General features: G+C 42.6%; 1 protein-coding gene across 2 annotated transcripts in view; it reads left to right on the top strand.

The window, feature by feature from the left end:
• The window catches only part of CDKL2 (cyclin dependent kinase like 2), a 166,868-nt gene that overhangs the window by 101,516 nt on the left and 37,952 nt on the right, over nucleotides 1-27,400 (top strand). For both annotated transcript variants that reach the window (XM_030190655.1, XM_030190654.1), the window contains exons 8-12: nucleotides 8,702-8,822; nucleotides 16,524-16,825; nucleotides 22,553-22,646; nucleotides 24,918-25,035; nucleotides 25,403-25,509. In XM_030190655.1, the coding sequence (XP_030046515.1) occupies nucleotides 8,702-8,822; nucleotides 16,524-16,825; nucleotides 22,553-22,646; nucleotides 24,918-25,035; nucleotides 25,403-25,509 (742 nt within the window). The remainder of the gene's footprint in view (nucleotides 1-8,701; nucleotides 8,823-16,523; nucleotides 16,826-22,552; nucleotides 22,647-24,917; nucleotides 25,036-25,402; nucleotides 25,510-27,400) is intronic.

Here is a 27,400-nt window from a genome sequence, read left to right as displayed (position 1 = left end):
TACCTATAAAGGAATGCAGACACCTATAACATTGGGGGAGATGGAGGGGGTCCTGCATTGTTGCTGAGGCCCATGTCCTCGGAAAAGTCATCCTTCCTTTGTTTTGGCCCATTAGCAATAAATTTAGCATTCTAACCCCATTTGGTCATAAATTAGGCTCATAAATCTAGGAAAATGAATGGCAGGCCTAAATTTATAAGCATAACTTTTAAGCTCCTAAATTAAGATGGATTTTCAGCTGAAAACTTATGCTCCTAAGTTTAACTGAAAATTGGACACAAATTTAGGAGCCTAACTTAGACACACTCTTTGGGACACACCCAGCCACTCGGGATCTCAGCAGATCCAAAATGAAATTTAAAGATGTGCATTTGTTTGAAAAGATATTGGAAACACCAGGGACATCTCCCATGTCCTTTTATGTCAAGAGCCATGGAGTGGCATTTTCAATATGACGTCCAAATGGTAAAATAAACATTTACAGGAAATCGTTTAAAAATATGAGTCCATAATGGAAGAAATAAATAAATGTGTTCCAATGTTTTAAAATACATAAGAAAAATGTTTAGAAAGAGGATGCACTGCAAACATCATAGATATTTTGGGATAAATATCTCTGCCAATCGGAAATACTGTACAAAACATGTAATGGTGGTACTGGCCCTGCACTGAGAAAACGTTCCTTCCATGATGCAAACATGCATACATACCTCCTGCATGTGGAGGAACGTTCCTCAGTGACCCTGGTCATCTCATTGTGCAGGGAACCTAATTTTTTGGCGCCAGAGATAGAGCTCCTGGTCCTCCTGTGCCTCAGGAGAGACATTTTCAAACACCACCACCATCCTCCACCCCACAATGTCTCCATGAGGGCATGGAGATCCATTAGAGGCAGCCTGGAAAGGTGAGTGTGAAGCAGTGCCCCCCCTCCCCCAAGGATCATAGCACCACTGATGTGCAAGCACCATACATAGACAGGGTCACATACAGTGAGATCCCTTTGTTGTTGCAATACAAGTTATTGAAAGTTTCCTAAGAATGAATATAAAAATATATGTGACATCAGATTGTCCAAAATATCCAATGACAAGTAATTATGGGGCCCACTCCACAACCCCTTCAATGCAGAAATGAGGGGCTACACATATCTAGATCCATCCCCCACCCCAGCATGCTGCCCTACACCTATATACTGATGGGACTGTTGGCAGCAGCTTACTAAAGTATATTGAACCACCCCAAGGCACACCTGGTTTACCCCACTGCCCAACTCCACCTCCTAGCAATAGTGCACATGATCAACAGAAAGGCCACCATGCCACTCTCTGTCCCCATGGTCACCTCAGCTGACACAGCACCTGTGCCTGTGTACTTTATACCCAACACCCCCCCCCCCCCAGGCCCCATCCGATGCATTAGGGAGTGCCTTAAGGCCTGACATAAGTACCACTGACATTGCACCCCTATAAAAGCACTGTCCTGGAACAAGGCCTGAGTATGCAGATACCCTCATGACAGTGTGACCCCAACCCCCATATCCACTACAGTGTGTTGCAGCCAAACCCAAACCTATGAGATGACATAGAAAGGAAGGGGGTGGGGGAAGGGATGTGACCCCACTAGTGACAGAGAAAGTACCTGCATATAATATATACAAACCACTTTGGTTATACCCATAGAAAGGCTGTATATCAAATCCATGGTCCTTTGGACAGCACCTCCCCGTGACTGAAACAAAAGTGACCCCTATGTTACACACACCTATGCAGCACATTGCAGCAGCTATGGAAGGATAAATAAGACAGTGACCAGAAAGACCCACAGTGGGAATCAGACCCACATCCCCTGCATTAAGTGGCCATAGCCCTAACCTCTACACTACATACATACCTAACAAAGGAGTGTGCAAAGAGGACAATATACTGACCACAGAGGGCTGTGAGCACAAATTGCCATGCAACTCTCGTGGCCCAGATCCCTCATTGATTACATATAGCATTGTGAGGTCCAAAGTGAGGTCTGCTGCCCTGTGAAACATCTGTCATGGCCCAAGCTGGGGGCCTTTCAATCCTCTACATGATAGTGGCACACAAATCCCTCCTTAGGGAAAACCACCACCCATGTGTACCCCTCCCCTCCACGCTCAACCCATGAGTTATGGGGTGATGTGCAGTGCTGGCCATCTGTGAGAGCCCTAAACCAGCAAGTATGATTACATCACTGATAGATGCCCCAAACCTAGATTTCCCACTTTGCAATATGTAAACTGCCTTTCTCAGGGGTCCCAGCACAGGAGGCCAGAAGGATGAGAGCATCAAACTAGGCCCCCTGCCATCTCCCAGCCATCTGTAGACCAGGGGCCAGACCTCGGTGGGAGGGGGGGTCCAGAGCCCAAGGTAGGGGGCACGTTTTAGCCAGGTTCAGGGAGGCTAGAGATCTGGTGGGTCTCCAGCCTCCCCTAACCTCCAGCATCCCTCTGGTGTCCCTGGTAGCCCAGTGGGCCGCAGGTAAGTAAGGAACCCCTCCCCCCAGCAACAGGAGACTAGAGGTCTGGCGGACCTCCGGGCCCTCCGACCCCCCGACACAGGTCTGGGGGGGGGGGTGCTGGAGTGGGTCTACAGCCCCTCAACACATCTGGCATCCCACGATGTCCCTGGTAGCCCATTGGGCTGAAGGTAAATCCCCCCACCTGGTGGTCTAGCGGCCCATCCCCATCCCCTACCAGCAGTTGGAGGAGGGAGGTGGCCTCTTCCATTGGCGTCACTTGCAAAATGGCGGTGCCCAGCCATCCAAGTGCATCCTGAGATGCGCTGGGTGGGGCTTCACACGCTATTTTGCAGGCGGTGCCGATGGAAGAGGAGGGAGGCCACCTCCTCCTCCAACTTAAGGTAGGAGGTGGGGAAGGGCTGCTAGACCACCAGGTGGGGGGGATTGACCCGCGGTCCACTGGGCCACTAGGGACATCCGAGGGATGTTAGGGAGGCTGGAGACCCACTGGATCTCTAGCCCCCCCCCCCCCGAACCTGTATTGGGGGGGGGGTTGGGGACCAGAGGTCCGCCAGACCTCCAGCCCCCTGTTTGAGGGGGGGTCAGGTCAGGTTTTCTTGCGGGGGGCTGCTGCATAGGGGGGAATGGGGCCTGTTAGTGTGTAAATGCATGCTGGACAGGGCTCTGCATTCATCCTCAATGGACTGCAAACCCTAACGCCAGCTCCAAGCTGACGTAGAGTTTGCCACCGCCAGTGAGCCAATCTTTGGTGCGCTGGTCACTGATCATTGGGGAGGAATAGGTTTAGCATGTATCTACATGCTACTTGCGTTGAGCCCTGCTATGCATGCATTTGCATGCTAGTTGCGTTCAGAGCCTGCAAGTTCGTTGTTTCACGCACTCGGGGGCTCTGATCATGGGGCGGTAGCAAATTCAGGCGCTAGTATGGTGCTACGTCCTCTAGTGCCTGCATTTGCTTCTGATCATTGGCTCATGTAAGACATGTAGAGGTGAAATAAAAGCTTACATACCAAGCAGATGTGATTCAAGATTTTCACCTGTCAAGCAGTAGCTAAACAATAAATAAATACATACAGCTCTTCATTATATCAATAAGTATATTAAAAATGTGCCTTAAGCAACTTCCATTCCCAACTGAACAGAATAAATATAATCATAGGATTATTCACCAATTTTCAGAGCAGTCACAGCTTCAATTCACACAGCAACTGTTTGCAGTGAATTGCCGCAACTGTTTGCAGTGAATTGCCACAGCTGTTGCAAAGACTGCTTACATGTGTGAGTGAAAGAGCATCAGAGGTCAGATGTATGACTTGCTTAAAACAAAGAATTTCATTAAATCATTCTAAAAATAACTTAATAGGATTACTGACTGTTAGAAATCCAAGAAGGAATAAAAAATCAGCATTGTTGCTTTGTAAATCATTTCAATTATCTCAAAATTGCCACTAGCAGTCTCATTTTTGAAAGAGAAGGACGCCCATCTTTCGACGCAAATCGGAAGATGGGTGTCCCTTCTCAAAGGGTCGCCCAAATCGGTATAATTGAAAGCCGAATTTGGGCGTCCCCAACTGCTTTCCATCGCAGGGACGACCAAAGTTCACGGGGGCGTGTCAGAGGCGTAGCGAAGGCGGGACTTGGGCATGCCTAACACATGGACGTCCTGGACCCATAATGGAAAAAAAGGGCGTCCCTGACAAGCACTTGGACGACTTTACCTGGTCCTGTTTTTCTTACAACCAAGGCACAAAAAGGTGCCCGAACTGACCAAATGACCACCAGGGAGCATCGGGGATGACCTCCCCTTACTCCCCCTGTAATCACTAACCCCCTTCCACCCTCAAAAAATATCTTTCAAAATATTTTGTGCCAGCCTCTATGCCAGCCTCAGATGTCATACTCAGGTCCATGACAGCTGTATGCAGGTCCCTGGAGCAATTTTAGTGGGTGCAGTGCCCTTCAGGCAGGCGGACCCAGGCCCATCTCCCTCCCTATCTGTTACGTTTGTGGAGGAAACAGCGAGCCCTCCAAAACCCACCAGAAACCCACTGTACCCACATCTAGGTGTCCCCTTCACCCGTAAGGGCTATGGTAGTGGTGTACAGTTGGGGGTAGTGGGTTGAGGGGGGGGGGGTTGGGGGGCTCAGCACACAAGGTAAAGGAGATATGTACCTGGGAGCAATTTCTGAAGTCCACCTCAGTGCCCTCTAGTGTGCCCAGTTGGTGTCCTGGCATGTGAGGGGGACCAGTGCACTACAAATGCTGGCTCCTCCCACGACCAAAGGGCTTGCATTTGGTCGTTTCTGAGATGGGCGTCCTTGGTTTTCATTATCGCTGAAAATCAGAAACGACCAAGTCTAGGGATGACCATCTCTAAGGACGACCTAAATTTCAAGATTTGGGCGTCCCTGACCGTATTATCGAAACGAAAGATGGACGTCCATCTTGTTTCGATAAAATGGGTTTCCCCGCTCCTCCATCGGGACGTTTTGTGAGGACTTCCTCAGCAAAACTTGGGAGTCCCTTTCAATTATGCCCCTCCACATAATTCAGAATGCAAAAATGTTTTTAATGTATTGAAAATCAAAACCTAGGGTTGCAAATGAATATGTACCCTCTAATTAGCTGAACCGCTGCAATATTATAATTTTTAAGTGCAGATTTCACTGAAAAAAAATGATAAAATTAGTTCTGATTTTAATGCATTCCTATTTTAATGCGTTCCAATGACACCACTGTGTTCCAATGACATCGTCATGTGTTCCAGCATCAGGGTTGAGCTTAGCTAGCTTGCAGAAGCTATAAAACAACTGGGAATTAATTGAAAATTATATAAGAACACAAAAAACATAAATAAACCTATAGAAACGTACATAAAAAGCTCATTTCACTTCTGATCAATAAAAATTATGCAAATTAAACATACCATATTACATTAATAAATAGATATTGATTGTACATAAAACAATACTAGATAAAGGGGATATCGTTAATCAGTGAAAAAGACGCAAATTAAACATTCTGAATTCATAATGGTATTTTAGAGGTAATTCAAACGTTTTACAATGCAATAATGATGATTTTTACTCCTACTTGGATTTCTAATAGGCATTATTCCCTTTAAGCTATTTTTAGAATAATTTAATGCAGTTCCTTGTTTTAAGCAAGTCATACATCTGACCTCTGACCCTCTTTCACTCAGAGTTCTAAGCAGTCTTTGCAACAGCTGTGGCACATTCACTGCAAGCAGTTGCTGTGTGAATTGAAGCTGTGACTGCTCAGAAAATTGGTGAGTAGTGCTATGATTATATTTATTCTGTTCAACTGGGAAATTTTATCATATGGAATGAAAATTAAAAAATAAGAACAGCCATACTGGGTCAGACCAATGGTCCATTTAGCCCAGTATCCTGCTTCCAGCAGTGTCCAGTCCAGGTCACAAGTACCTGGCAGAAACCTAATTAGTAGCCACATCCCATGCTACTAATTCTGGGGCAGACAGTGGCTTCCCCATGTCCATCTCAATAACAGACTATGGATTTTTCCTCTAGGAACTTGTTCAAACCTCTTTAAACCCAGATACACTAACCATTGTTACAACATCCTCCAGGAACAAGTTCCAGAGCTTAAGTATTCTTTGAGTGAAAAAATATTTCCACCTATTTGTTTTCCATGTAATTTGGTCGAATATCACCTGATCTCTGTACTTCTTGAAAGATTCACTTTTACCCATTTACTTTTACTCATTGTACACCACTCAGGATTTTGTAGACCTCAATCATATCTCCCCTCATCCATCTCTTTTCCAAGCTGAAGAGCTCTAACCTCTTTAGCCTTTCCTCATATGGGAAGAGATCTATTCCCTTCATCATTTTAGTCGCTCTTCTATGAACCTTTCCTAATTCTGCTGTATCTTTTTTGAGATAGGGCGACCAGAATTGAACTTAATACTCAAGGTTGCTATACATTTGCTTAAAGCACTTTTTAAAAAATATACATATGTTTTGTCCTCTTTGGTATGGAAGTTTTTGTTAGTGCTCTCCTATCATAAAATGGATTTCTATTTTTATAAGTTTGAATATCATTTGTATGTTTTTTGTATTTTTAAAGATGTAAACTGTTTTGATTTGCTATGCAAGAAGTGACCGTATAGTATATAAATAAACGATAACGAAGACATTTTTATTTGCATATTTAATTTTTTTGATACTACCAGACAGGTGAAAGCTTGGAATCACACCTGCTTTGTTTGTAGGCTTTTATTTCACCTCTACATGTCTTATGGTGCATAAAGATTTTGGGCTTCTTTTACAATGCCGCACTAGTGATTTCCGTGCGGCAAATGAGAGGAAGCCCATAGGAATTCAGTGGGCTTCCTCTTAGTTGCTGCCCAGGAATCACTAGGGCAGCTTTGTAAAAGAAGCCCTCTATGAATAGGTGTTTGAATGATTTTGAATTATGTTGGGTGTTTTTTATGTTTTGGTATTTCCTTTAATTTTAATATTTGGATTTTAACTTTGTTTTGACTATATACCTTTTAATAAATGAGAGTAGCATTTTGTTATAGCATGTGCATTTTATGATTTATACCTGATACTTTTATAGGGGTCCTTTTACAAAGGCGCGCTAGCATTTTTAGCGTACTCTAAAAATAAGCACATGCTAAACACTAGAGACACCCATAAGAATATATGGGTGTCTCTAGCGTTTAGCATGCACTAAAACTTAGTGTGTGCTAAAAACGCTAGCACGCCTTTATTAAAGACCCCCTTAGATATTCATTCTACAGTTCTTGCTCAGCCCCTGATGCAGCCCTTATGAGGGCGAAACATGGCCGTGTTGGGCTTTTAGAGAGTGTTTTACTTTTTAAATCTGTTTGTGGTGAATACATTTTAAATACAGACATTCCACACTGGTCTCTGCTCTATTCTTGCAGTCCTGGATCTTATGGATCACCTGCCTACTTGTTTTCTGAGATATTAAAAATGTCTTCATCTTTTATTCCAAAATGTATAGCAACAGGATTTGATGTTCAAAAATTTGGGCCCTTTTTACTAAGATGTGTAGGCACCTACGCGCGTACAACGTTCGTCAAATTAGAACTGTTGCCCGGCTACTGTGTGCCCCTGGCAGTAATTCTAATTTCTATGCACTGCCAATATGCATGGCAGAAAATAATTGTGCTAACCGGGCAGTAATTGGCAGTGTGCGCGTGCTTTTACCACCTGGTTAACACGTGAGACCTTATCGCTAAGTCAGTGGGTGGTGGTAAGGTCTCAGGCCCAAAATGGACACATGCTGATTTTTATTCTGTGCTGAAAAATGGCAGAGGTTTGAGCTGGGAGAAAAATCGCTGCTGATAGTCGCTCTACGTTAAGTAATATTAACAAGACATACTTTGTATACTAAAGTTGATGTAGTAAGATTGAAGATATTTACTCAAGAAGAAGGAGTTCTAAAGTGACATAGAGGAGAAATTTGTAGAACAAGGAAAAAAAATTTTGTAAAAAAAGAAAAAAAGAAAAATGATGATATAGGAAAGATCACGGGTTGATCAATGAGGATGTGAGCCACACCATTATCAGCTTGGGGCAAAGTTCCCGGATGGTGGAAGTGATGGAAAATCTGAAGATCCCTGTTTAACAGATTAATGCTCTGGTTGATTGTGAATGTTAGCTACGTTGCGATAATAGTATATTGATGAATGTATGAGATTAGACAGTGTTTGGAATATTTTTAGATCGAAAAATGGACCTGCGCACGTCCAATACACGTGGACAAATCTTCACTTTTACATTTTCCACTCCAGTGATCATTTATCTTGGTTCTGGAGAACTGATTAAAAAACAACTGTTTTAAATTGGAATTGGACATGTGTCCGCAGCAAAGTTATCTTTCAAAGCACCAGTGTCCTCTGCTATGCAATTAAAGATAAACCGGCTAAGTCTGGCCGGAAATATTGCTGCTTTCAATTAACCTGAAAACTATGGCATTACTCATGATTTTCAGCTCGGCAGACTTAACTGGTTATGTTTTTGAAATAACAATTAGTAGAAGAAGAAAAACAAAAGTAGAAATGACTCAGCAGTAGCACCAGCGGAGAGTCCAAGAAACTGGTAAGTTGATATTGGGGTGATCCGGATGGAACTGCTGCTTTCATGAAAAGGTTTGTCTCGTTTGCGTTTTCATGTAGGTTTGCTCAGGAGCTTGGTGTGAAAATTCAGAAAGATGCTTCATTGTCTAAAAAATTCAAAGTCAACAGGAAGATGAAAGAAGATTCTCTGGGAGCAGAACAAAAACTGTTGGTGATGCAGGTTAGTGGGCCATATAGCCAGAGACCACGGATGAGGCATGAGCTCCATGCTTCATGTGGAAACCTTTTACTTTCAGAAATGTTTATTCTCTCTCTATTGATAGAGACCTTGAAAGACTTCCACCCAGGACCAGAACTAAGGCAGGGTGAATGGGGAATTTTTTTTTTAGCGCACTGACTCCTGTTTCTGGGTGGGACAGGGAATGGAGCCATCACTTTTCATGCAGTGTTGCCCTGAGTATGGTGGTAATTATTCCCACCATTGCTCCCACTCCTCAATTGTATGGTCACAATCAAGGCTCGTCCTAGGGTTTCTGGGCCCCCTTTACAAAGTATTAATTGGTGCCCTCTCCCTCCCAATTCAGCATCTCTTCTCTCTCTTCTCTCTTCTCTCCTCTCAGCCCCTCCCATCTACCCTCCTGTCCCCAGGGACAGCAGAATGCCTTTTATGTTTGGGGAGACCCTAAGCTAGATTTCATTCCTCCCCCTTCCTCTCTATCCACCCTTCCCCAAACACCCCTGGGTGTCCCTGCTTCACCTACTTACCAACTGTTTACTCTTACATCTTTAGTTCTCCCACCCCCGAGCTCCAGCCCCCTTCTCCCACCTATCCCTTGCATCAGCCCCAGTGCCAGCCTTCTCCCATTTTCCCCCTGTATCAGCCCCCAGCTCCAGCCGTAGCCCCAGCCTCCTTCTCTCACTTGCCCCCCGCATCAGCACTCAGCTCCAGGTCCAGGACCCTTCTCCACCTGTCCCCTGCGTCAGGCACCGATGCTCGTAAACAAGGGTGCTAGAGGCCATTAGTGCAGTACAAGCACCTGCATTTACTTGGGCAGAATGTTCATAGGCCTGGAGCGTAGGAACAAATGAGTGCTCTGATGAACAACGCAAGTAGCATGCTAATGTAGTCAAGCTCATGTTAATGAGGTCATTTTTTATTCTGCCCCAATGCTCAGAAAAGAGCTTTCTCTGACCTGGTGTTATTTTTTTGCAGCAGTAAGGCAAAACTGCCATACCTCTGCAAAAAATGGCATCAGGTTGGAGTAGGCGTTAGGCTGTTGAAAGAGAGGATTTCTCATGGTTCTCATGCTTCTCTCATGAATCTTTCTGCAACATCTGCCTGTTTTGATTGCTTTGTAAGCAGAAGGGACACCCTTACAAGCCCTTAAGTGCTGGTTGTGAGAAACAGCAGACCCAAGCGAAAGCACACGTTGGAGTTTGTTTCCTGTATCTAAATTTAAAGCATGCATGCTAACAAAAATTTAAAACATCCAAAGTGAAAACACACGTTGCCGTCTGTTTCCTGCATCTAAATATAAGCGTCCAAGCTAAAATATTTTTAAAATGCTTATATTTAGGCCACAGAAAAAAAAATGTCAATGCGTGCTTCACATTCAGGTTTTACCGAGCTTACCGTGGAACTCTTTTGCACATGCGCCAAGCACAATCCTCCCGCTGAACTCCCTAATGTTCAGTGCTATAATCGTGCCTATATTTGTATCTCATTAGCATTCAGCATTAGAGCATTCTTCTGTGCTGTTCCAGCAGTACTTGTACACTGCTGTTCGGAACAGCGCCACAGTTCTGAGCATCAGGGCCTCAGCCTGCAGCCATTTTCTCTCTCCTACTTCCTGCTTCAGCCCCCTTTTTCTGCTTCTGCATCAGCCTGTTTCCAAACTCCAGCTGCCTCAATTTTAGCCCCCTTTTCCTCATCCCTAGCATTGGAGTTGTCCAAGGTCAAGACCCTTCTCCTACCTACCCTGCACGTCAGGATCATGTGCAGAGCGACAGGAACATCTCTTTTTGCTGCCGTTATTCTGCCTGCCTTCAACAAGTCTCTGACAGCTGGCACTATATGCTCCTCTGAGTCAGAGATTAACTACTTCTGGTTTAAACTGGAAATAGTTAATCTCTGACTCGGAGAAGCATGCTGTGCCAGTGGTCAGAGACCTGTTGAGGGGAGGCAGAGCAACGGCAGTGAAAAGAAATGCTCCTGTCTCTCTGCACACACTTTTGACACGCAGGGCAGGTAGGAGATGGTGCTTGACTATAGAACTCTGCCCTTCCACTAACCTTATTCTCCAACTACTGAAGCTGTTATCAATACCCCACTCCAACCCATCCAAATCTCTCCAGCCATGATCAGGTCACAGACTGTAGAAGTCTGCCCAACACTGGCTTTCCTTCCCAATTACTGGTGTTGCCATCCAATCACCGCTAAGCTTGTTTGTTTCCACACCTTCCATACAGAATTCCTTTATACTTATCCCACACGTTTTTGAAATCCGTTACTGTTTTTATCTCTACCACCTCCCATGAGAGATAAGCAGGACTCATAAATGTGAGTCCTGCCTATGCTCCACCTGGATCCTGCCTATGTGTACACCTACTTGTCAAATATGCACTATCTAAGATATGTGCATACATACAGAAAAGCGCTTAAGTGAAATTTTGGCATTTATGCACATATGTGCACACGTATGTGCATGTTTGCTATCATTCTTTGATCTACATCTGTACTTTATGGAATTACCCTCTACATGACAGAAGTGTCACCTGATCTGATGAACACTGGGAGAACATCATCCATGCATTTAAAATCTGCTCACTAACACACAAGATAATATATGGAGAAGCCCCTGAATACATGCTCAATCTAATCTACCAACTAGAAATGTCCTGATAACTGCAAGGACCTACCTCAATCTACATTATCCCAACTGCAGGAATGTTAAATACAAGACCCTTTTTGCTTCGTCCTTCCCTTACATCAGTCCTAAATCCTGGATTGTTCTGCCAAAACAACTGAAAGAGCTAGTCGACCACCACCTCTTCAAGAAGTCCTTAAAAACATTCTTATTCGACAAGGCTTATTCCACTGGCAACTCCACTGCTTAACCTCTCTCTCTTGTTGACTGTACAGATTATTTGCCGGTTGCTTCGCCCCTGACATTCTCCCCGTGTTATCCCATGTTCCTTCCCCTCCTGTCTCATTCCGCATCTGGGCCTTTTTATGTATTGTATTGTATCCTCTTGAATTAATGTAAGCCACATTGCGCCTGCTCTTCTGGGGAAATGTGGGGTAAAAATGCACCAAAATAAATAAATGCAATGAGATGAATCTAACCCCAATAAGTGTGACCACAATTGGAATGTTTTAGTTTCCTCTGAATCAGATGAACTGGCATGTACACTCTTTCAATACCATTCCCTGCATTTTCTATTAGGCACCTAACATGCAACGTATTTTTCAGCCCACACAAATTAATTGTTGTAGATCAATGTAAGTTCCCACTAGTAGAACAGAACATGAAAGTTCTAGGTATTACAATCGATCAACACCTTTCTTATCATCTGCAAATATCTCTACTGATAAAGAAAGTCTTTAAAACTTTTTGGAGGTTGAAAAGATTAGACCCCTCTTCTCAAAAGAAATTTTCAGAAACTTAGCCTTATCAATAGAAATCAAACAAAATAAAACATGGAAAAAAAAAATAAGATGATATCTTTTTTTATTGGACATAACTTAATACATTTCTTGATTAGCTTTCGAAGGTTGCCCTTCTTCGTCAGATCGGAAATAAGCAAATGTGTTAGCAGATAGTATATATAAGAGAAACATCAAAGCATTACTTTGACAGTCTGACAGAGTGGGAGGGTGGGGGTATGCATGGGGACATCAAAGCATTTCATTGATATTCTAACAGGATGGGTGTTGGTAGGTGAGAGGAGGGTAATAAACAGAGAAATAAACAGAGAAATACAGCTTTATGGTTTATAATGGGTTAGAAAACACATTTGCTTATTTCCGATCTGACGAAGAAGGGCAACCTTCGAAAGCTAATCAAGAAATGTATTAAGTTATGTCCAATAAAAAGGTATTATCTTATTTTCTTTTCCATGTTTTATTTTGTTTGATTTCTATTGATAACCTTTAAGAGTGGACTAACACGGCTACCACACCTCTCTACTTAAGAAACTTAGCCTAAACCCTAATTTGATTATTGTAATGCAGTGTATGCAGGATGCAAGGACAAGATCATAAAGGAACTACAAACTGCCCAAATCACTGCCACAAGACTTGTTTGTAACGTCTCACAATTTAACAGGGCATCACCACTCCTTTACTTGTTACATTGGCTTACAATCAAAGTCATTGTTGCCTTCAAATTATACGTCTTTGCATTCAAAATTATCTATGGTATGGCCCCTGACTATATGCTTCCTTTGATTGACCTCCCTACGCGTAATCTCGTCCCTGGATCCAGAGAATTCCTAATTTTCCATCATCCTAATTGTAAAAAGATGTTTTAAAAACAGTCCTCTCTGCTAACTTCTCCTATCAATGTACTAATTGGTGGAATCTTCTTCCAAGGGCTGTTAGATCTGTACATAAATACAGTTGCTTTTGGAAATTATTAAAAACTTCTCTTTTCGAAAAGTTCCTTCAACAAGATAATAGAACCTAAGAACATAACAATAACCACAATGGGTCAGACCAATGGTCCATCTAGCACAGTATCCTGCTTCCAGCAGTGCCCAATTCAGGTAACAAGTACGTGACAGAAGCCCAAATAGTAGCAACATTCTATGCTACCAATCCCAGGGCAAGCAGGTACTTCCCCATGTCCATCTCAATAACAGACTGTGGAATTTTCCTCCAGGAACTTGTCCAAACCTTTTTTAAACCCAGGAACGCTAACCGCTGTTACCACATTGTCCAGCAGCGAGTGCTACAGCTTAATTATTCTTTGAGTGAAAAAAAAATTTCTTCCTATTTGTTTTAAAAGTATTTCCATGTAATTTCATGGAGTGTCCCATAGTCTTTGTACTTTTTGAAAGAGTGAAAAATCGATTAACTTCTACCCGTTCTACTCCACTCAGGATTTTATAGACCTCAATATGCCCCCCCTCAGCCATCTCTTTTCCAAGCTGAAGAGCCCTAACCTCATTAGCCTTTCCTCATGTGAGAGGAGTTCCATCCCCTTTTGTAATTCCGCTATATCTTGTTTGAAATATGGTGACCAGAACTGAGCACAATACTCAAGGTGAGGTTGCACCATGGATAGATACAGAGGCATTATAATATTCTTGGTCTTATTTTGCATCCCTTTCCTAATAATTCCTACCATCCTGTTTGCTTTTTTGGCTGCCACCGCCACACACCGGGCAAAAGATTTCAGCGTATTATCTACAATGACACCTAGATCTTTTTCTTGAGTGCTGACTCCTAAGGTGACCCTAGCATCAAGTAACTATGATTTGGATTATTCTTCCCAATGTGCATCACTTTGCATTAGTCCACATTAAATTTCATCTGCCGTTTGGATGCCCAGTCTTCCAGTTTCTTAAGGTCTTCCTGCAGTTTTTCACAATCAGAATGTGTTTTGACAACTTTGAATAGTTTTGTGTCATCTGCAAATTTAATTACCTGACTCTTATTCTGTTTTCCAGATCATTTATGTTCAATTCTTTTTTATTAAGCATAAACAAAGCAAGTTACAACCATTGAAACTACAACAGTCAGATTTAATGACAACAACAGTCCCTATACCCTTCTCCCTTCCCTGAAATCAAGAACCTAAGTTTCCAGGTACAACTTGTTCCCTCTAAACATTGTTAAGTAACTTTTATATATTCTGCAAGTGTCCTCTTGCAGCTGGAGTCAAGGTCATCCAGAATGGTGCCCACCTGTTTTGAAATTTCAAACCTTTGGTTGATGAAATATTATCAACTCCCAATCTTTCCAGTCTCATCATAGTCAGCATTTGAGTACGCCATTGATACAGGGAAGGACCTCTAGCAGAAAGCCACTCCAGTAAAATAACCTTTTTTGCGATAATTGTAGCATGAACCACAAACTCTCAATATCCCCGAGGCACAGGGGAACCCAAACTTGGGTGTCCAAATAGTAACCTAGGATCATGATGCCAGTTCACCTTCCAAAAACTATTAACCTTTGGACAGGACCAGAACATATGTCCCAAGGTAGCCCCTTCATCGCCACATTTTGGACAAGCTCCATCTGGTGAAAGTCCCATATGAAAGGCCCTTTGAGGAGGGATATATAATCACAAGGCAAATTTATATTGCATTCCAGATCGTTTATAAATATGTTAAATAGGAAATAGCACTGGTCCCAATACAGATCCCTACGGCACTTCACTATTCACCCTCCTCCATTGAGAAAAATGGCCATTTAACCCTACTCTCTGTTTTCTGTCCAATAACCAATTCCTAATCCACAGTAGGACATTGCCTTTTATCCCATGAATTTTTAATTTTCAAAAGCTTCCTGAAAATCCAATTACACTGCATCAACCAGCTCACCTTTATCCACGTTTATTTATGTCTTCAAAGAAACAAAGCAAATTGGTGAGGGAAGACTTCCCTTGGCTGAACCCATGCTGACTTTATCCCATTAAACCACATTTGTCTGTGTGCTCCTTAATCTTATTATGTATAATAGTTTCCATTATTTTTCCCAGCACTGAAGTCAGGCTTACTGGTCTGTAATTTCTCGGATCACCTCTGGAACCCTTTTTAAAAAATCAGCATTACATGGGCCACCCTCCAGTCTTCATGTGCTATGGAGAATTTTAACGACAGGTTACAAATTTCATTTTTGAGGTCTTTCAGTACCCTCGAGTGTATGTCATCCAGTCCATGTGATTTATTTCTTTTTTACTTGTTGATTTGGCTCAGTGCATTACATGGTGCATATTTTACAGGTGGGTGTACACATGGGCGGGACTCACACTTGAGCACATAACTTATATTATACTATAAGTTATATGTCTATTTCCGTTATTTAGGGGGGAGCATATTGTATATTCCAACTCTATGGCTGGTGCATGTGGTCACATTTCAATTCTAGGCAAGCACCTGACCTCTTAAGCTAGTATTCCAGAAAGTAATGTCTTTTTTCCTTAAATGCCATTTAGGTGAGCTATAATTGTCCTCCATGTATGGATGTTAGTAACACAAGTACATTTTTGAAAATCACATAAACATCATAGGACTGATATTCAGACCGCTGGAGTTAGCAGATGTTCAATGCCGGGCCATTCCAGTGACTGGCATTGACTATCCGGTTTATTTTTGGCCGGTTAGAAGGTAACTGGCTATGTTGATATTTGGACTTAGCCGGTTATCGTCTAACCGGGCAAAGATATCCCACATATTCATGCTGCCTAATATAGCTGCTAAAGTGGGGCTGAAAATCAGCGGATAGCCAGTTATGTCGGCTGATATAACCGGTTATCAGCTAGCCGTTAACTGCTGATATTCAGTGGGAGATACCCGAATATCCTCTGCTGAATATCGCTAGATAGTTGGTTATGGGGCATTTAACCAGCCAGGTGTCGATCTTGGCTAATTAAATGCTTTTGAATACCGGTGGGGGGGTATAGTTTTTGCATCCCAGAAGAAGACTTTTTTTCGGTGTGTATGTTTTTTTAAGCAATTGAAAATTCACTCAGCCAGGTTCAGCCACCTCAGCACATAATCCATGTTTTTATTTCCTTAGATCCTGATTTACCCTTCGAAATTTGCCTTCATTTTTAGCAAACACTGAAAAATATTTTTTATTTAAATTATTGTATTAACTATGCTTTCCCCCCCAAAATAATATTATTGTATAACTATTTCACTTAAACTTTTATGGTATCATTGATTTACTAAATCTGTCTTTCGTAAACAGGACCTAAACATTGACCTCAAAATCAAAGATACCAAAGTATTTAAAGCAAAGCTGTTGAAAGCCAACTCGGAGAAGGTTGAAAACAGTGTCAGGTCTCCCAATATGTATTCCCTTCAGGAGAGTGGAGCAGCTTCAACCAAGGAGGTCCCTTCGGCCATGCTGAAGGAATCCACCACTAACGCAGATTACCTCAGGAATCCCAGCACCGTGATTCCACCGATCACTCCTAACTGTTCTGCCATCCCCACCAACATGAGCAGAAGCCCTGTGGCTGGAGCTGGACTGACACATCATAGTTACAGGTGAGAAGATGAAGAAATCATGGCCTTTTAATACATCAGCGAGCTAAAATAAGCCTCCTTAAAATACTCACTCAACGAGTAGTCTTTTGAAATTAGGGGGACAATTTATTAGGCTGTGTTAGCCAAGAGTGAAGAATTGTGCTAGTACCATACTTCCAACTTCCTTCACATATTTCATAGTTGACCTACTTGAACAGATTCCCTAGAAGAATGCTGTTATGGCAATTCCAAAAAGACAACATATTTGCTGATTTGGCAGATACCCCTGACGAAGACTATGGTTTGTCGAAACACGGTCCGTGTTGGGTTGTTCTATCAGCAGTTCTTTTGAAGAATAAACTTTGGTCATCCCGGTCATTTTGGTTTGCTTTTTTCCACTTCTTTGGTTTTGTTTTGACAGACACAACGGTGATAGAATTCAAAATGGCATGGGAGGAACACAGAGGATCTCTAATTAGAAAACGGATGGCATAAAAAAAACTAAACTTAAATGGCTGCATATGTGTGGATGTTTTCCAACCTCCCTCCACCTACCTTTTTTTACAGCTCTTTCACCCCCTACCCACATTCCACATCTGCCCCCTCCCCTACCTTATCTTATTGTGCCCTGGTGGTCTAGTGGCCTCTTCGGCGCAGGAAAGAAACTCACTCTTTCCTGCCTGGCAATGCTGCTGCCCGCTCACTGCCGGTGCTGCTTCAAAATGGCTGCTGGCACTTCAAACGGTGACCTCGCAAGACTTCTGGAAGTCTTGTGAGGCCCAGTGGCATAGCTAGGGGGGGGGGGGCACCAGGGGAGCAGCTGCTACCCCAAATGGAGTTCTGCTGGTGCCTATTTTTTTTCTCAACGTGTTACATTGAAAATGTGTGCCGGCATCAGCAGAAGTCAGCTTTTGCTCCCCCTGCACCGTCAACCTGGCTCCGCTTCTGGTGAGGTCACTGCTTGAAATCTCGGCAGCCATTTTGAAGCAGTGTCGGTAGCAAACGGGAGTCTTACTTGTCCTCTTTTTGAGGACACTGTGGGACGTCTGATTCCAGCCTGCCCATTTGTCCGCATACCCGGACAAACGGGCAAGCTGGAAAACCCGCCTGTACGTCCCACAATGTCCTCAAAAAGAGGACATGTCCGGGTAAAACCTGACATATGGTAACCCTGTGTATATGGCAATCCAGTTTAGATTGGGCTGGAAAGGGCTTCGACAACAACTTCAGTGGCTAGAACTTGAGAACAGTGCTGGGCAGACTTTTACGGTCTGCGTCCCACAAAGATAAGACAGATAGGCTGGAGTGGGCTTCAACAGCAGCTCTACTAGTTGGAACGTAAGGACAGGGCTGGGTGGACTTCTGTGCTCTATGTCCCAGAAATGCCAAAGAAAGACCTTGATCAAGTTATTTACATCACATTCATTGTTGACTTAATCACAAATTGATAATGAGTGTAACAGTTGGGCAGACTAGACGGACTGTTCTGCCATCTCCCATCATTTACTATGTTACTATGGGGCTCATTTTCAAAAAAAGAAAAATGTCCAAAAAGTGGCATATATCTGCAGGAATAAAGGAGTGACACCCACTTACTCCCTCAGTGGTCACTGACCCCTTCCCACCCTGCAAAGATGTAAATGAAACAGTACATACCTGCCTTTATGTCATCTTCCTATGTTATAGCTAGTCCTATTAGAGCAGTAAGCAGGTTCCTGGCATAGCCTAGTGGTTGGTGCAGTGCACTGTACAGATGGTGACCCAGACCAATAATCCACTCTAACTATTACACTTGTGGTGGAAAGTGTCAACCCCCCCCCCCCAAAAAAAAAAAAAATAAAAAACCAAAAACTGCAAACCTACTGTACCTACATATAGGTGACACCTGCAGCCATAAGGACTGTTGTAGTGGTGTATAGTTAGGCACAGTAGGTTTTTTTGTGGGGTTTGAAGGTCTCACCATACAATATAAGGAGGTAATGATGAGATGTGTATCTAGGACCTTTTATGTGAAGTCCACTGCAGTGCCCCCTAGGGTGTCTCACTGCTCTGCTTGGATGCCTATGTGGCCAGTCTACTAGGAACGCTGGCTCCTCCTATATCCCAATGGCTTGATTTTGTGTGTTTTTCACTTGGATGTTTTTTTGGAAAATGGTCCAAAAAGATAGACGTACCAAGCACAACAACATCTGGAAATGGTCATTATCACAGAAAAAAGATAGACGTTTTTCTGGTTTGAAAATGGTCATTTTCACTACTTGTTTTTTTGGATGTTTTCAGCAAAACGTCCAAAGTCAGATTAATATGTCATATCTAAAGTGCACATTACTGTCAGTCAGTCAGGGATTTGGCCCTCAAAAGTAATATGAAAGAAATAAGCCTTTAGACGGACTTTAAATTTAATAATACTTTCTTCAGCTCGAAGGCTGAGAGGAAGTTGATTTTACAGGTGTGGGGCGAGATAGAAAAATGTGGAGTCCTAGGTAGTAACCCAACAGATCTTGGAGGGATGTGGAATGACCATCTGAAAATCCGCAAAAGATGGGAGACATCTGTTGGGAATGTAAGGGGAGGCCAAGCATACACAATGTTGCCATAGTCTATCCTACATATAAATATGGCATGAATCAAACAGTGGAGAGCATTGTCCTCTAACAAACTCTTTAACAAACAGATTTGACTGAAAGGGAAAACCTTTTCTTGATGACACAGCAGCTAAGCACTATTCTGTAAGGGCATGAATAAGTAGCACAGTGTGTAAATGCAAGGGGGCATTCACTTAGGCACCACATAGGCAGTGCTGCCACTTACGTACACCAGTTATAGAACACTATAAATTATGCATGCCCTTGCTGCATTTAGGTAGCCGCAGTTAAGAACATAAGAATAGCCATACTGGGTCAGACCAATGGTCCATCTTGACTAGTATCCTTCTTTCAAAAGTGGCCAATCCAGGTCACAAGAACCTGGCAGAAACCCAATAAGTAGCAACATTCCATACTACCAATCCCAGGGCAAGCAGTGGCTTCCCCATGTCTATCTCAATGGCAGACTCAGGACTTTTCCTCCAGGAACTTTTCCAAACCAGACTGGAGGTGGGACTTCTCTACCATGTCCCTGTAATCCTCCTCTATATATCTCTCTGTCTCCCTCAGCTCCTCCAAGTCTGCTACTGTAGCCTCAAGAGAATGGGCTCATGCTTTGAGAGCTAGGAGTTCTTTGCATCAAGCACACACATATAACCTACTACTACTATAAATCACTTCTATAGCGCTACCAGTCGTACGCAGCGCTTTCACTAACTGGGAGATAATCATACATGTGACACTCAGTGCAATGACTGGATAGCACCCCTCTCACTTCTGGACTGCTGTCTGCATCTTAGTATTATTGAGTTGTTTATTTAAAACTTCTTAAGGTAGTAGGTATAATAGAGTAATATAAAGAGCCTTAAGATTATATGGAGGCGCATTTTCAAAGCACTTAGGCTTACAAATTTCCATTGTAACCTATGGAACTTTGTAAGTCTAAGTGCTTTGAAAATGAGCCCCAGAGTGTACTTTGTGATTTATTTAGTGTTTGCTTCTTAGAAAGTAATTAAATGTAATAAAAATCTGTAATAAAAACTCCTCTCTTGTTATCCTAATTAGAATAATTGACTATAAGTTAAGACTATAAATGAAGAGATGTGCTAGGGGTGGGTGGAAGTTGGGGAGGGTGGGTGGGAATGAATACTGAACTAGGTCCTGCTGTGCCTTCTAGGCTATCTGTTAATGCCATAGGCTGTAGCAGAAAGTTAAACTGTTAAAACTATGGGGAAAAGGGAATGGAGACTAGTTAATAAAGTTTGTTTTTTTAAGTTCTGTCTTTATCAATAAACCTACAATTCCTCTTTTAAACCCCAATCTCTAAATCACCAAAGCACAGAGCAAAAAGAATGTTCACTTACCCAGAGAAATGCCCTCTTCTCGCAGAACTTCTCAGTTATCATGTCTATGGCTCCTATACCTGCAGATCGGTAATATTAATTTAATAAAGAGGAGAATTATGCACAAACTAGTTTGAATCTTCTAATTCAACCCAAGGCCTGGGGGAATCCAAAGATCACATTCATTCAGAGTCTGCAGAATTTGAACAGTGCTCATATCATTGTTTTTTTTTTTTGTTTGTTTGTTTGATGAGATGAACAAGGTCACTTATGGACAAAAATACTCTCAGACCACTTAGGGACTTATATAAAAGCCTTTCCGTAGCCATTATACATACACAATAAACCAGATGAATACAAAAAGGACTCATAAATGCACAGTGGGCTCTTGCTCCCCTCATCTTTTCCATCTGTAATCCCTAACCCAACTAGTGCTCATATCATTGTATTGATATTCCAAACAAATTCTATCCACTAGCATCAATTCTACAGGGGGCTTCTGTGCTAGATAGTTGCACGGGGACAGAAATCTTACCCATCCCCGCCCGTCCCTGCTAGAATCTCACCCATCCCCGCCCGTCCCCACTGGAATCTTGCCCATCCCCGCAAAAAGTTAACCCATCACAACCCGTCCCCACCCGTCCCCGCAAGAATTTAACCCATCCCCACCCATCCCCGCAAGAATTTAATGGCACATAAAAGAAAATTCTGGTTAGCTCCCTCAGTCTCTCTCTGGATTTGAGCCACATCACTGTAGGAAGGAATGGAAGCTGAAACTTAGAACACTCTGGTGTGCACATGTAAGATTTGTCTCTGATTTCTGGCACTGTGTGCTGAGAGGTCACCACATGCGCCAGTAGGTCAGGTGTCAGACCTGAGGTCTGCGCATCAGCCTGGGAACAAAGAGGATTAATTGTAACATAGTAAGTGACAGCAAATAAAGACCTGAAGGGTCCATCCAGTCTGCCCAATAGTCACACTCACTATCAATTCATGATTAAATCAACGAGTGTGATATTATATACTTTCTTTCGTGTTTCTGGAACATAGACCATAGAAGTCTATCTGGCCCTATACTTATGTTCTAACTGCTGGAGTTCTCGTTGAAGCCCACTCCAGTCTATTCATCTTTTCATTTGTGGGATACAGACCGTAAAAATCTGACCAGCACTGTCCTTATGTTCCAGCCACTGAAGTTGCTGTTTACGCCCTTCCTAGCCCATCTTAAACCAGACTGCCATGTATTAGACACAGACTATTCAAGTCTGCCCGGTATTGGCCCTAGTTAATCACAGCCAGAGTCGCCATCTAAGCGTCACTTGACACATCCATACACATGCAGCCATTTAAGGTTAGGATTTTTATAACTTCTATTTTCTAATTAGAGATCCTCTGTGTTCATCCCAAGTCTTTTTGAATTCCATCATCATTTGTGTCTCTATCACCTCCTTAACGGAAGACTTTCCACATTTGTGCTGTTAAAGCAAGGAGGAAGAGGAGGAGGAGACAGCACTCAAGGTACTCGGTAGATGAGAGGATGATGCAGTGTAGCTTACACTTCCACAGGAACCCCGCAGAACTGCCTCAGCCCCACGGGAACCCTGCAGAACTGCTTCCGTCCCCGCGGGAACCCCACAGAACTGCTTCCGTCCCCGCGGGAACCCCGCAGAACTCCTTCCATCCCTGCGGGAATCCTGCAGGTTCTGCGGGATTCCCGCAAACCCCGTTCCCGTGCAGCTCTCTATTCTGTGCACAGAATAATCCCTGAATCTATTTGCCCAGTACTGTGTTGATGTTTTTGCTCATTTCTTTCATTCTAGGGCTGATGAAAAATCTAAAAAGTATGTTCACCCTTTCAAGAAACAAGAGATGCACTCTCCTGTGGGCCATTATAATGGAAACTCTACAATATTGGTATGTGAGGTTCTTTATCTCATTTTTATTGAAGGACTATATATATAGATACAGACTCATATATAGACTCATTTTCTGTTTGATTCTACTGGAATGTATGGCATAATTTTCTCACACAGAAAGGTCATTTTTGAAGGCTTAAGCACCAGAAGATATGTATGCATTTGGATATTCTTTTGGAAGATGGGTGCCCAGAAATCTTGTGGTTGATATCCAGCTCACGGAGGGTAGTATTTTTTGAATTAGATCCCGATATTCAATGCCTATCCTTATCTGAGTACAGACTCTGAAGATCTGGGTTTTCAGCTGCACCTGGAAGTAATCTGAGTTTCACCAATTTTCAGTGCTGGTAACTGGATAGTTGGGACTGCATTTTATGTGATCCTATCTGGGCCACCGGCATTGAGTACCAGCAGTACCTGGATAACTTCTGGGTCCTCCCCGACACTAGTTAAAACCGTATAGTGCTGTGGCGATCATCCGGGATATTCAGTGGCACTATCCAGGTAAGTGCTGCTGAAAATCCAGGTATGGCCCAATTAGCAAAACTTTTCAGGGTATGAGCCTCTCCTATCCCGATGTCCCACTGAATATCGACCCTCAGAGGTACACTTCTTGCAGCATTCCTGACTTCATTCATTGAAAGTCATACAAGTAAAGAAAACACAAAGGCTGGGTGGGGTGATGCTGATGCTAATCTTCCCCCAGCAGGAGAGGTTTTATACCATAGAATAAACACTGAAATTCTTAAGAAAACTTGGAATACTGAGTTATTCCTTGAAAGTATTTGTTGGTTTAGCCTCTTAGCAGACATGTTTGAATCTAGTGACTCAGCATTCACATTTTTATAACTTTGAGCATTTACAAGAGTGTTGCTGTTAGATTCATGCTAAGCTTTCTTGCCAGATCCGGTTAAATGACAAAAGTGCCTAACAGATTAACAGGGTAGTTTAAAAAAAAAAAATCTTAACGTGTGTTAAAGAACACTAACGTTTTATATTACTGTAACACACATTAATGTGAGGTACCGCAGGTTATATAGTAATAAAATGCAAACCATGCAAATGCATGCAAAACAGCTCATTACTATAAAACCTGAATAATACAGCTTGCAGTCAACACCACAAGCCATATTATTCCTGGAAAACTGCTGTCTTTTCATCTCAGAAGCATTGGGCAATTCTGAAAGGAACCGGAGCTCACAATCAGGAACTGACCCTCTCTTCTTCGTCACTGACAATCCCTTCACACCGACCTCCCTCGACTGATAACCCTCCTGTCCCTGAAGACCTCCAATGGCAGCTTCCTCTGCCTGAAGACCCTTCCTCAATTACCCAAAGCAACCCTCTAAACCTACCGCTAGGGGTCAAGGTACCATATAAGGGCTTTTTGCTCTTATGCAGCAGCTCAATCTCTAGAAGTATTACTGCGAGACTATTAGTAGGGTCACTGGTACCATTTTGAACTTGGCACTGACGAGGGGCAGGAGCAACTGAGAATTACTTCTGCCCCAAATTCACTAGTTTCCCAGGGAGTTGGCAGATTGGCCTAGGGAGGCCTTCAAGAGATTGGAGGGTTGCTTTGGGTAATTGAGAGGTAGGCTTTTTGTGGAAGGAGGTTGTTATTGATGAGTTCTTTGGGGCAAAGGTTATCGATTTGTGGTGGTATGTGTGTGTGTGTGGGGGGGGGGGGAAATAGCTACTGATTTCCCCCACAGAGGAAACATTGGACTCTTTTAGAAGTGGCTGTAAAATAACGCTTCTTACAAGGTTGATCCAATCCTGGATTAATCATTAAGCAAAATAGGCATGTGCTTAGGGCACCAAGAGAAGGAGGCACCACAGAGTTTTTTCCTCTATCAATGCCCTTAACTCTTTCACTGCCGTCTGCCACACCCATTATCCAACATGAATTTCAATGTTTTTCTAATCATTATAAATATATATCATGTTTTGTTTTATACAATGATATTTCTCCGCACTTATTCAGTCATGATGTCTTGCCAGTTAGGCAATGGAAGGGTTGAGGGCTGTGCTTGGCCCTCAACCCTTCCATTGCCTTAATTCAGCCCTGGAATTGATTGCAAATAGCATTAATACTATAGGAATAATTACTATGCAGTACTGAGCTTCTGCATGTTAGTCACTCCCATGACAAATCAAGGTGCTGTAAAAGCCTGGCTTTTACCACATCTTAATTATTATTCCCCTAAGAGAGGTGGACAGTTATTGCTGACACATTGGTACTTTAAATTATTTTGCTTGGCCCTAGGTTGCCAATGAGAAGAATCTCCCTCAGACGAATAAAAAGAGATGGGAATTTTCAAGGGCAGATGTGCGATTGCCTGGGCTACACTACAGCCACCTTCCTGAACTGAAAGGAGCAGATGGTACAATGTCTCTCTCTCTCTCTCATTTGCTGCTTCTTCCTCTTTTGCTTTTCTTTTCTTCTCGTTTGCTTGCCTTTGTCTTTCTTTTCCTTTTCTTTATTCTCTTATGTTAAATTACCCATGACTCAAGTTACCATAGCACACAACTGAGTGAATTTGCATTACATTTTATGTGTCCTGCTGGGACCCTAACATGGTCACATCCTCACAACACAGATTAACTCTTGGCATTTTAGAAGCTACAATACACTGTTTACATCTGATTTAGGAAGATGCATCATCATGTTGGAAAGAATGTTCTGTTGAGATACATTTCTGAAACCAATTGCATTTTTAGGAAAAAGAGTTATTTCTTGCTTCTCCATAGGTCGAAATTCAAAATTGATAAAGAAAGAAAACAGAATTGTGTCTGAGTCCTGGATTCCATCACTTTCCACAGTGGACCTTCATAATTCCAGCATAGCATTACAGCAGGTAGCAGCTTCTGTCAATATTTGTCAAGATTACTTCAGAGTCGGAATCTATAGATGCCACAATAAAGCATTAGTCATGTGCTGATAACATCAGAGTCACATTTTTTTATTCTAAGTTCTGTTTATTTATACATTTTTACATTTACATTTATGCAATAAACATAAATTATAGAATATAGAAAAAATAATCAAGAAGTTAAATCATAATACAAGAAAATAACTCACATATTTTTAGTCCACCATTATTGATCCAAGGTCTAGAAAATATAATTTTTAAATCTCAATTAGATTAATTGAAACAGTTATAATCTATAGAGTAGAAGGAACATGAGTGAACACAGCCGAAATTTAGCGCTAGTGATCAAGGGCTACTACAACATTATTCTTTAGTAGAAATAAATTCTAACAATTTCCCTGGGTCGAAAAATATATAATTTGTAGAATTCAGAGAAACATTACATTTACATGGAAATTTGAGAAGAAAAGTCCCCCCTAAATGAAGGACTCTTGCTTTTAACATCATAAATTCTTTTCTTCTTTTTTGTATATCTCGTGAGAGATCAGGGAAAATCTGTATTTTAGATCCCAGGAAAAGAGTATTCATGTTGCGGAAATAAAGTCTAAATACATTGTTTCGATCTGGTTCTAGAGCAAACGTAACCAACAATGTTGTTCTTTCTGTTATAACTTCCATGGAGTTTTCAAGGAAATCCGTTAAATTTAAATCAGATTGAGGAGAGGCGGGCAATCTTCTTATTCCAGTACCAGTAATGTATTGAGTTTTAGTTATTGGTGGAAAACCTTCAGAAGGGACACCCAGTACCTCCACAATATACTTTTTTAACATTAATGTAGGAATGAGAGGAGATTTAGGAAAATTCAAAAAACGTAAGTTATTTCTCCTTATCTGATTCTCCAAGTACTCAGTCTTATGTTTTTGGAAGTTACTATCTTTTATTAATATTAGTGTAGAAGATTTCACTGATTTTATATCTTTATCTAAAACCTCCATTTTGGTCGTCTGCTCTTCAACCTTACCAGATAAATGATTTTGAGCCTGTTTTAATTCCGCCACTTCACCCCGCAAAGTACCTGATAAGTGCTGTAGGATTGTATTCAGTCCTTGAATCGCTTCCCATAATATTTCCATTGTAACAACCGCAGGTCTCACCATAACTCCAATTTTTACAGAGGGTTCGTTTTGATTTCCCTCTGATATGGGCGCTTGTATCAGAGAACCCGCCTGGGGTGCTGTTCCCACTGGCGACGACGTGGCAACGGGATCTCCACTTACAGCCGCTGAGGTCCCGCATCCGGTCTCAGCGTGCTGTTGTCTCGCTGTCTCCGTTTCTCCTCCAGGTCTTGGAGGTGCAATTGACGGGGGAGGACTTTACGACACTCCCTCGGCGCTGTGGTCAGATGTATCTCCAGAACCCCTCGAGGCATCCACTCGAGTTCCCAGCGCTCACATACCCGATTCTTCCAGGGTCATCGGTTGCATGGGAGGAGGGTTTGCCCTGCCCATGGAGGTAGGCACATTGGGTTTCCCTTTCCTCTTTCCCATTGCAGGTCCAAAGTTACTCCCATATGATAGGTTCCTATTGAGAGTCAGAAGCCAGCATTCGTAGTGCACTGGTCCCCCTCACATGCCAGGACACCAGCCGGGCACACTAGATGGCACTGCAGTGGACTTCACAAATTGCTTCCAGGTGCATAGCTTCCTTACCTTTGGTGCTGAGCGCCCTAACCCCCCCCCAAAAAAAAACCCACTCCCCACAACTGTACACCACTACCATAGCCCTAAGGGGTGAAGGGGGGCACCTACATGTGGGTAAATGGGTTTCGGGGGGTTTTTGGAGGGCTCACATTTACGACCACAAGTGTAACAGGTA

The sequence above is a fragment of the Microcaecilia unicolor genome, chromosome 2 (genome assembly GCF_901765095.1).
Source record: "Microcaecilia unicolor chromosome 2, aMicUni1.1, whole genome shotgun sequence".
Classification (NCBI taxonomy): domain Eukaryota; kingdom Metazoa; phylum Chordata; class Amphibia; order Gymnophiona; family Siphonopidae; genus Microcaecilia; species Microcaecilia unicolor.
This window is presented reverse-complemented; position numbering and strand designations above follow the sequence as displayed.